Source organism: Vulpes vulpes, chromosome 8 (genome assembly GCF_048418805.1).
Source record: "Vulpes vulpes isolate BD-2025 chromosome 8, VulVul3, whole genome shotgun sequence".
Lineage (NCBI taxonomy): Eukaryota > Metazoa > Chordata > Mammalia > Carnivora > Canidae > Vulpes > Vulpes vulpes.
Window position 1 is genome coordinate 1,914,748 of NC_132787.1, and position 9,492 is coordinate 1,924,239.

Below are 9,492 nucleotides of genomic sequence, written 5' to 3' on the forward strand. Positions count from 1 at the left end.
GCAGAAAACACCTACCATAGGCTTTGGCATATAATAGATATTTCACTTTTCCCAAATTTTGGCAATTCCCCAAATGGTACAGGGCAATAATGGGGCAAGGACTTGATCAGTATGACACAGATGACATTTTATTGGGCTAAGGGGGGATTTGTGGGAGGCTGAGGTGCTGGGCGCTGGGCCAAGGTGGCACGGGCCATGCTCAAGGCACCTTCTCGGGTGCGGTGGCCACCAATGAAGCCGCTGGTGTGGACAAAGACGCAGCCAGGAATCCCACTGACCTGGTCCAGGGCCTCGTCCCGAAGACCCCGCCATGGCTCTGGCAGGGGCAGCCTACAAGTGAGAAGAGGAAGCTGGTGGGAGCAAGTGGAGGCCCTGGGGGGGGGGGGGGGGAGCATGGCAGGGGCCAAGGCTTGTGGCCCCCTCAGATAAGGTGGGACAGGCCTGAGGCCTGCAGGTGGTCCTTTAGGATCTTACCGGCTCTGGAACGAATGGGGCTCCTTGGGCACACACTGTACCCGCCACTGTCCGGCCTGGTCAGTGTAGATAACAAAGGCGACAGTCACCGGGGGAGAGAGCCCAGATTCCAGGTGGTAGAGGTGCTCCTTCCAGGGGCATCCACCTTTTGCCAGTTCCACGATCTCTCCACTTGGGTCCACCTGGAAGGGAGGCATGGCTGGAAGGTCAGGCTGGAAGTGGGAGCCCCACTAGCCGGCAGCCTGCCAGGGTCACTAAGCCACGAACCCCAGGGCCTGCCTGGGCCTGTACCTGGAATCGCTGGGCCAGGGCCTCCTGCACCAAGGCCCGGGCGGGCAGCCAGCTGTGCTGATAGAAGTCTACTCTCTGTAGAAATTCCTCTCGAACTAGGTCCATGGCGCGTTGGAACCCGGCCTGGGAATCGGGATCAGAACCATGGTGCTGGCCCCAACTTCCAGCGTGGCTAGGACTGGAGGAGGCGACCACTCATTTCCTCCCCCAAAGTACTCACGTGCCTCGTGGTCTCCCTCGTGGTCTCTGCCCCCGGGGCTCCCCTTACCTCGGTGTCTTGGTTGGGCTGGTTCCAGGTGGGGTTAAGTCTCGCAACCCGGGCACTCAGTGTGGTCGTCAGCACGTATCTAGGCTCTCCCTCTTCCCACTGGGAGATCCCATTGTCCACCGCATCCACCTCCTCCACGAAGTTCTCGTACATCTAAGGCAGCAGCAGGAGAAAATGCTCCAGGGCACCTACCATTTGCATCAAGTTTTATAGATTTCAAAGGATGGGCGCACCCACCAGTCTGCAACAACCCTGTGAGGGTCTCTCAACGTTCACCGGATGAAGAAAGGGGGAACTGGGGAGGTCAGCGGCTTTCGGTCAGATCTAATCGTGCTGGGCTGGAGTTCAGATAGCCTGACTTCTAGTCCAGCGCCCCCTCCACAAGCGCGCAAAGCCTAAGTCAAGGCCAGCACATGTGAGGAGGGGGCTGCTGACTTCGGAGCCAGGAAGGTCTCAAGTTCCAGGAGAGGCTCTGGGAGTGGATCCCCGTGGCCAGGACACGGTAAAGCTCCAGGTGGGCTGAGCAGGCTATTCAGTTGACCTGGTAAATGAGGCCCACGAGAGTCTGGCCGAACTAGAGTCAGGTGGGAGAGGGAGTGCTGGCCGAGACCTAGGAGCCGGGATGTGGTCCCAGGGCAGCCTGTGATGTGCCACATGGTGGGAGCCGGGGCTGCATCTCCCAAGGCCACAGAAATAGTAGGATAGTGCCTCAAGAGTCTGGGGGCAGAAAGGACACGGCACATCAGTGTTTCAGTGCTTGAAGCAGAACGGCCCTGCGTGTAGGCCTGTAACGGCAGCACGGCTGCGGTATGCGGGAAAGCGCTCCTCGGGAGAGCGGAGAAAGACTGCTTCCTGCCCAGCATCTTTTGGTCTGGACCCCAACCTGATGCTCAGTTAGAACTTGGGGTAATCTCTCCCTGCTTAGAAGCCCCTCAGCAGAAGGGAAAATTGACTGAGGCGGTCTAAAAACCATAGTATTCCCCAAACTCTGACCCTATGGTTCACATTTCTTCACCTCTTTGGATTGTACAAATGCTGTGTCACAGGAGGCAGAGGACAGGTGAGCTACGAGAGAACCGAACTCAACGGCCTCTGCAAAAGCCAGCATTGATGGAAACTGAAGCTTGACCTCTGAACTTCACAGGAGTGGGGGCAAGTCGGTGTCCTTAGAATCACGGATCTGACCTGCGTGCTGGAGCCACTAGCCCTATTCCCTTTCCTGTAGTAGAAGTGTGTGGAGCTGCTTGCAAAGCAAGCAGGGGGAGCCTGACGATACTTTCTTCCCCCCCCACCCCCACCCGGCCACCCCTCCTGACGATACTTTCATAATCAAATCCTTCCCAGCTCAACTTCCGATGCGGGGGTCCAAGATCTGCCCCCCTCACCTTCAGGGAGCCAGAACCTCAAGCCAGGTGCTTCCCAAAACCAGCTGCCTCCTCTATTACCAAGCTGTTGAACCATCATTTTTTATGATGGCCGATCAAGAAAAGGACCGCGAAACACTGCTTTATGGTTTTCAAAGCCCTTCCCTAAACTACCTCACCTTCTCAGAGGTGAAAAGGCAAGCCTGACTGAGGGAGACGGTGCTGGGCCAGCTCTGGGCCAGGAGTCCTGACCTGAGGCCCAGTCCTGCCGAGTGCCACTCCCAGCTACTGGAGATGCTTTCACGGGTCATCTCTGTCCTTGGGTCCCCACCTTGTCATAGATGGTGCCCACCATGCTGTCCTCTTCGCTGGTGCCCAGCAACTGGGCCAGCAGCTTGTGCCCGAAGTGCAGATAGACGAGTCCCGCACTGCTCAGCTTGGTCTGCCACCGCTTCCCAGGAGACAGGGAGCTCATGGTCTCTGTGAAAGATCTGAGGAGCACGGGGAGGCAGGGCTGAGGCAGAGCTGCCCCAGTGAACCCACAACTCTGTGTGTGTGTGTGTGTGTGTGTGTGCGTGTGCATAGGCACGGGGGGGGGGGGGGGGTGCTGGAGAATGCTCAGGAGTCGGGAGGAGAGCGCCTGGCTGCGGGGGCTTCAGCTTTTCCATGGGGATCAACACGGACCTCAGCTTGGAGTCTGTTCATGCTTTCATTTGACAATGCTGAATTCACTGCTCTCTACATGCCAGGCTTTGTGTTTTACACATCAGGGATAGAGCAAACCCTGAGACCATGTCCCTGCCTTCAAGTTCACCTACTACCGGCAGACACGCATGCACACCACCAAGCTAATGCTCTCGGTAGGTTATAAACAAGGCAATGGGGGTGGGGTGAGAAGAGCGACTTCAGGTCATTCCTAAAATATGAATTAGGTGTTCGCCGGCCAGACAAAAGGCGAAGGAGAAAAGGCATCGCAGGCAGAGGGACCAACACGTATAATGGCCGAGGCAGGTCTCTACACGGAACTGCAAGAGAGGCAGCTTGGGTGTGACGAGTGGCAAAAAAAAAAAAAAAAAAAAAAGCTAGAAGGGTAAGCAAGGGCCAGATAGATCATGGCAGGCCTCGTCCACTATATAGAAGAGTCTGGTAGTAGGGAACCTAAGAACTTGAGCGGACAAGCTCAGGGTTTGGCGCTGTGCCAGGCAGCATGCGGAAATGCAGACCACCTGCAGTGCTGGCAGGGGTGAGAAAGGTAGACACCTGAATTCTACTGATACGACAGTTCTTAGGGAAGCAGAAGCTACAGCCGTAATTTCTAAATACCCATCCATCAAAATCACCTAGAGCTTATTTTTTTGTGCTTTTTATTAGAGTATATAAAAAATGTCTATAAGGCATAAAAATGAATACAGAATAAACCCCCAGATAAAAATCCAAAAAGCAAAACTAAACTACTGAAGATGTGCTAAACTACACAGTAAACGGGGGTATGATGAACACAGAATGAAGGACACGGCCTACTTCTGGGGAGGCCAGGGCATGGGACAGGGAAGAAGTGCCTGCGTACTGGGGCGAATATAATGGTAACCTTCCAGTGCTCAGGCTGGGAGACTGGCCGCTGGGTGTTCATTACATGCTTTATATTCCAAAAGCGTTGGGGTGCCTGGTGGCTCAGTCGGTTAAGCGTCCCGCTCTGGGCCGAAGGCGCCACTAAACCGGGGAGCCACCCGGGCTGCCCCAGTCCTCTGATTTCCAGATGGGAGGGCGTGGGCAGAGTTTTAGGAAGTATAAGCCCTGGGGCAGGCGGGTGCTGCTGTGAACCTGCACACAGGAAAGGCTCAAGTTCCTTTGAAAAGGAGGAGGAATGGGCGGCCCGGGGGGCTCAGCGGTTTAGCGCCGCCTTCGGCCCAGGGTGGGACCCCGGGGTCCTGGGATCGAGTCCCGCGTCGGGCTCCCCGCATGGAACCTGCTTCTCCCCCTGCCTGTGTCTCTGCCTCTCATGAATCAATAAAAAGAAAAAAGAAGACGGAGGAGGAGGTGGGTGACTCACTGCGGGAGCGCGATGCGCTGGGGGCCGGAGGGCGGGAGGCCCCCCCGGAAAGGACGCTCTCCCGTGTCGGAGCACAGGTGAAGCGCTGACCTGACGGGGTGCGGCCCGCGGGCCGTGGGTCTCGGCTCCCTCGGGCCCTCGGGGCCCTCGGGGTCGAGGTCAGGGCGAGGGCGCCGGGGCACTGACCTCTGGTGATGGTCGTACCGGTGCCTCTGAGGGTCGTACTCGCCACCCACGTCTACCACCACGTCACAAGCTGCCAGTTTCTCGGGGTCCCGGGTCCGCACAATCTCCGCATCCTGCGGGGCACAGGAGGTGAGGGGGCGGCCAGGGTCCCGCAGGCGGGGAGCCCGGGGGCGGGGCGGGGCGCGACCCGGCCGTACCCGGTACTCGGGCAGGAGGCGCAGCAGCGCGCACGCCAGCGCCTCGTCGCAGTGGAAGGTGCCGTCGTGCGTCCCGATTCGGGCCGGCGCCATGAGGCCGCCGCGGGGTCGCTTCGGTGGCGGGGCGGGCTCCGCGCGGAGCATCCGGGGTCCGGGCTGCGCGGGGGGCGGCGGCCGCAGCAGCCGCAGGAGGAGAGCGCGCGGGAAGCCGCGGCCCATGCGGCCTCCGGGGCCCGCGGGTCACGACCCGGAAGGGGAGGCGTCGCGCAGCCGCACTTCCGCCGCAGGACGTTCCCACGGCAACGGGCCCGCCCGCCCGGCCCCGCCCCCCGCCTCGAGACGCGCAGTGCCGGGCGGGGCCGCAGCACCCCCGCCCCGCCCCCCCGCGCACCTCCAGCCTCCGCGGAAAGCACCGACACCAACATTGGGCCCCGCGGGCACGTTTATTAGCAAGAAGCAAGCCCCTCCCGTCCTGGGCCCCGGGAAGCCACGCCCACAAAGTCCCAGCTCCCGCCGCAGGGGCACTTGGCCCGTTTCTGAACCGTTTCTGAACCGAGCTTTCAGGCCTTGGCCGTCGCCTGAGTTGCTCCCAGGGCTGTGAGCTGCTGAATCTTCTGGCTCATCATCTCCATGACAGCTGTGGGGGGGAAAAGAGGAGTCAGATCTTGGTCTGAAGCTTGAGTGGAGAACCCAGAGTTAGGAACCGTGAGAAAAAAAAACACTGAGGACTGCCTGGGGCGTGCAGTCGGATACGTGTGGTACCCCTGGTTTGGGCTCAGGTCCTGATCTCACGGTACTGAGAGGAGCCCCCTGCCTGGCTCTGTGCTCAGTGTGGAGTCGGCTTAAGACTCTACCTTCCCCCTCTCCCCACCATGCTCAGGCACTCTCTCTCTCAAATACATTTTTTTTTTTTTAAGAATATTTTATTTATGTGACACAGAGAGCTCAGGCATGAGTGGGATGGGGGACCAGCAGAGGGAGAAGAAGACTCCCTGCAGAGCAGGAAGCCCAACACAAGGCTCGATCCCAGAACCCTGGATTCATGACCTGGGCTGAAAGCAGATGTTTAACCAACTGAGCCACCCAGGCACCTGTCAAATAAATAAATCTTTAAAAACACCAAAAACTGGGCAGCCCGAGTGTTCAGTGGTTTAGCACCGTCTTCAGCCCACAGTGTGATCCTGGATACTCAGGATTGAGTCCCACATCGGGCTCCCTGCATGGAGCCTGCTTCTCCCTCTGCCTGTGTCTGCCTCTCTCTCTGTCTCATGAATAAGTAAACAAAATCTTTAAAAAAAAAAAAAAAAAAAAACTACTTTTAACAGTGATCCACTGTGGGACATATTCACACAAACAAATTTACACTCTACAATGTGTCAGTAAATATGGTAACCAGTGGGACATAAAAATGAATACAGTATTAAAAGAGTCAAACATAACCATGGATAAGATGTTCACCTTTAGAACAATGGTTCTCAATCCTGACTGTAACAGAATTACCTGGGGAGTTTTTTAAAAAAACACCGATCCTCTAGAATTCCCCCCCCAGGTTGATTTAATTGGTTTGGATTGGACATGGGCTTCCTTTTTAAACTTCCTGGGTTATTCTAATGTGTAGCCAGCATTGCAATGGTTAGTACTTAGTTAATAGGGCTGTATTTCCTTCCTGTCTATTCATTTACACGTATCATCTCCTTCATTCCATCCCCATTAAATAGGAACACCCAAGAACAAAGATACGATTTCCTTCCTCTAAATTTCTCTAGCACCCAACTGTGCAATCTACAGATAGTGGGTATGCAATGCAAAGAATCTAGAGATCACATCTAGACACCAAAGGGAAAGACATGGTTTTAATCTAGCAAAGGGGACACCCCCAGTTCACACTGGAATCCATGCCCTTCATCATGGTAGAAAGGGTGAAGAGGTGCCCCAGGCCAACCTTACCCTGTTTCATGGCATGCTTCTCCTGCAGAGCTGGTTGGATTTTCTCCATTTGCTTCGTAAGAAAGTCTATCTTCCTCTTGAAAAAGTCCTTGGCATCCTCCGCTGTCTGCAAAGTCAGAGGTGAATGAAGGGCTAAGAGGAGACCCCATGTTGCACTCTAGGTCTTCCCCTAAACTTCCTTTCCCTGCTCAGAGGGGCATCATGTGGTTATTTCCACTCACCTTTTCTACATAGTAGCCTGTTCCCACATCGATGAGTACATGTTCCACATCATGTAGCTTCCCAGGGACATACATCTAAGAAGCAAGGATTAAGGGAAAACTAGCCCAGCAGGAGTGTCACCATTGCCCGTCAGCTAGCCTGCTTGGCCTTTTTTTCTAAAAAGTTACAAGCCACAAGGACTGAAGAATCTGGAGGCCTCAGAACTATACCTATACATTCCGAATGGGAAAGGACAGAGAAGTTGGATCCTTATGGAGAAAATGGCATATGCCACAACACTCTCTTGCCCTGATCCCATCTCCCGTCCTCCAAGCAGTTCTTACACTTCCTCCCACTACTTCCCCCAGAAGAACTAGACACAACGATGTTTTCCTACTGATGTACAGTAGTAAGAGTGATAAAAAGCTGGCCTCACTTTCCATCAACAGTCCCAATCGTGAAATCACTAGCTAATTCCTAATGGATTAAATGCTCACTATTTAGCCGGCCCCTACTACACTACTTCTCTATTTCTTTTTTAGCCTGTCTGTTCTCCAAATATAGCTTACAGATGCCCTACTGCCCTACCTTACTCATTCAAGGAAAACACCGAACCGGCAGCCACAATCCAGGTTTCTTGGTAATAAGAATTTAGAAATAAGAGCTACAGTTAAGCCAAAACTGAGGATTCATAAACAGAGCCAACCCTCTTTGTTTCTGTACCCTGCAATTCTTCCATCGTTTATGTCTTCTAAGTCATTAGTAGAAGCGTAAGCCCACCTGTTTCGCCTTCCTATTAGAGGACACTCTCAAACAGCAAAGGGAAATAATCGCACCTCGATTCTGCATATGCCTTGGTGCTCGCAAGGCATTAGCTGGATGCTAACCCCAGGTTAGGAGAGGTACAAACAGTGTATAGTGCGTGTTCTCAGGATTATGGGAACGCTCTGCAGTAATCAAAAAGGAATCCCATCCTTTTCCTCCCTCCCTCTCTCTCTCTCTCTCTCTCTTTCTTTCTTTCCAAGAGGGAGGAGACACAAAAGGAGAGAGCTAGCAGGATATAGCAGTTTCTGTGGAAAGGATACAGAACTCGTCAGTGGGACGAGTAGTTCTTTCCCTGTGAAAGCAATTAAGACAAACAACTGGGGAAGGTGAAGACGTTACAGAGCGTTCCGAGGCGGCAGGGGCGGTAAGACAGAATTAAGAACAGAAACGGGGACAACAGCGGAGGAACGTCCGGCACATTCCAGGCCTGGACAGCCGACCCGAGAGGGCTCCCAGCGGGGCACGGGGCGGAGAAGACGGCTGTCTCGTCGCGCCTGGGGAGGGGCCGGCTCGCCGCGCGCCTACCCCGTACCCTCGTTGTTCTTGTTGAGCACGTGCAGACAGTCCTTGGCTTCCACGTACTTGGTCTGCACCACCTTGAGCTGCGCGATGGACGTGGACAGGAACTCCACTTCCTACGGAGGACGGGAGACGCGGTGAGGTGGGGGCTGGAGGGAGAGAGAGAGAGAGAGACAGAGAGAGAGAGGCGCCGCCGCGGGTCCACGGGGCTGCGACGGGGGCGGCTTCTCCCCGGGGACGCGAGGGCAGGACGCACGCGGGGCGGCTGTGGGGCGTCTCGGCCGCCCGTCCACACCTGGTCCAGCTGGTTCTTGAGCATCTCTAGCTGCGGCAGGTTCAGCTCCGTGATGTTAACCGACTGCGCCATGTCGGGAAGGAGGACCGGCGGGGCGGAAGCGGCGCTCTAGCCGCCCCCTGCGCCTCTCTATGGCCGCGCGCCGAGGCCGCGCTGCGCCGCCGTCTCTGTGGCCCCCGCGCGGGAGGAGGGGCCGCGGCCTCTGCGGGCTGGACCCGCTTCGCGGGAGCGTGCGCCGTTCTCGCGGGACCTCCGCGGCCCGGCGCCGTGACGTGGGCCCGACAGGACCCCGGCCTCGACCCCGGCCTCCGGGAGCTGAGGGAGCTGAGGCCGGGCCCGTCGCCCTCCGCGCGGCCCGGCCCTGCGTGCTGGCGGCGGTCCCGCCTCGGGCTCCCCCTCACTCCCGCGCTGTCTCTCAAAGAAAACTTTTTTTTTAATTTTAAGATTTTATTTATTTGTTCATGACAGACACAGAGAGAGAGAGGCCGAGACCCAGGCAGAGGGAGAAGCAGGCTCCACGCGGGACTCGATCTCGTGACCCGGGGTCACGCCCTGGGCCCAAGGCGGCGCTAACCGCTGAGCCACCAGGGCGTCCCTCGCAAAGAAAATCTTTCTTTTTTTTTCCTCTCAGAAAATCTTAAAAGTCCCCCACGCACAGCGGCAGCCTGGCACAGCAATGCGTGGTGCTGCGCGTGGGTGCTGGGAACCCAGCGAACCTCAGGCGAGGGCCCGGGAAGTCGCCTCGGGTCGTGGGCCTGGGCCCGTGAGGCGGGGGAGTCTGAGGAGAGAATGGGGACGCAGCTCCCGAGTGCGGCACAGAGGGCACAGCGTTCACTCATCAAAACGGCGTTTTGCCAGGAGCCCGCAGAGTGGGG

The 9,492-nt window shown here is 56.5% G+C and overlaps 2 protein-coding genes across 3 annotated transcripts; both read right to left on the minus strand.

The window, feature by feature from the left end:
• Window positions 1-106: 106 nt before the first annotated feature.
• On the minus strand, window positions 107-5,049 carry MYG1 (MYG1 exonuclease). Its single transcript, XM_026000408.2, has 7 exons — window positions 4,831-5,049; window positions 4,634-4,746; window positions 2,729-2,888; window positions 1,034-1,186; window positions 766-888; window positions 475-656; window positions 107-330 (listed from the first exon to the last, which is right to left on the minus strand). The coding sequence occupies exons 1-7, from the start codon at window positions 5,047-5,049 to the stop codon at window positions 129-131; spliced, it is 1,152 nt and encodes a 383-aa protein (XP_025856193.2). The 3' UTR covers window positions 107-128.
• A 205-nt stretch (window positions 5,050-5,254) lies between these two features.
• On the minus strand, window positions 5,255-9,014 carry PFDN5 (prefoldin subunit 5). Of its 2 annotated transcripts, none has more exons than XM_026000405.2 (6): window positions 8,618-9,014; window positions 8,336-8,438; window positions 8,064-8,095; window positions 6,999-7,073; window positions 6,778-6,883; window positions 5,255-5,467 (listed from the first exon to the last, which is right to left on the minus strand). In XM_026000405.2, the coding sequence occupies exons 1-6, from the start codon at window positions 8,687-8,689 to the stop codon at window positions 5,391-5,393; spliced, it is 465 nt and encodes a 154-aa protein (XP_025856190.2). In that variant the 5' UTR covers window positions 8,690-9,014; the 3' UTR covers window positions 5,255-5,390. The 2 variants fall into 2 exon arrangements, with proteins under 2 accessions (XP_025856190.2, XP_072621288.1); XM_072765187.1 differs by having other exon boundaries at window positions 8,579-8,741.
• Window positions 9,015-9,492: the final 478 nt, after the last annotated feature.

What these genes read in the sequence shown, in the direction of transcription:
- MYG1 (XM_026000408.2), bottom strand. Translation starts at nt 5,049, where the DNA reads ATGGGCCGCGGCTTCCCGCGCGCTCTCCTCCTGCGGCTGCTGCGGCCG. An exon ending in CGGTACGACCATCACCAGAG is followed by an intron (nt 2,889 to 4,633) that starts GTCAGTGCCCCG and finishes CGTGCTCCTCAG; the next exon opens with ATCTTTCACAGAGACCATGA. An exon ending in TGGGCACCATCTATGACAAG is followed by an intron (nt 1,187 to 2,728) that starts GTGGGGACCCAA and finishes CTGCTGCCTTAG; the next exon opens with ATGTACGAGAACTTCGTGGA.
- PFDN5 (XM_072765187.1), bottom strand. Translation starts at nt 8,689, where the DNA reads ATGGCGCAGTCGGTTAACATCACGGAGCTGAACCTGCCGCAGCTAGAG. An exon ending in GCTCAACAAGAACAACGAGG is followed by an intron (nt 8,096 to 8,335) that starts GTACGGGGTAGG and finishes TTGCTTTCACAG; the next exon opens with GGAAAGAACTACTCGTCCCA. An exon ending in TCGTCCCACTGACGAGTTCT is followed by an intron (nt 7,074 to 8,063) that starts GTATCCTTTCCA and finishes CTTGCTTCTTAG; the next exon opens with ATGTATGTCCCTGGGAAGCT.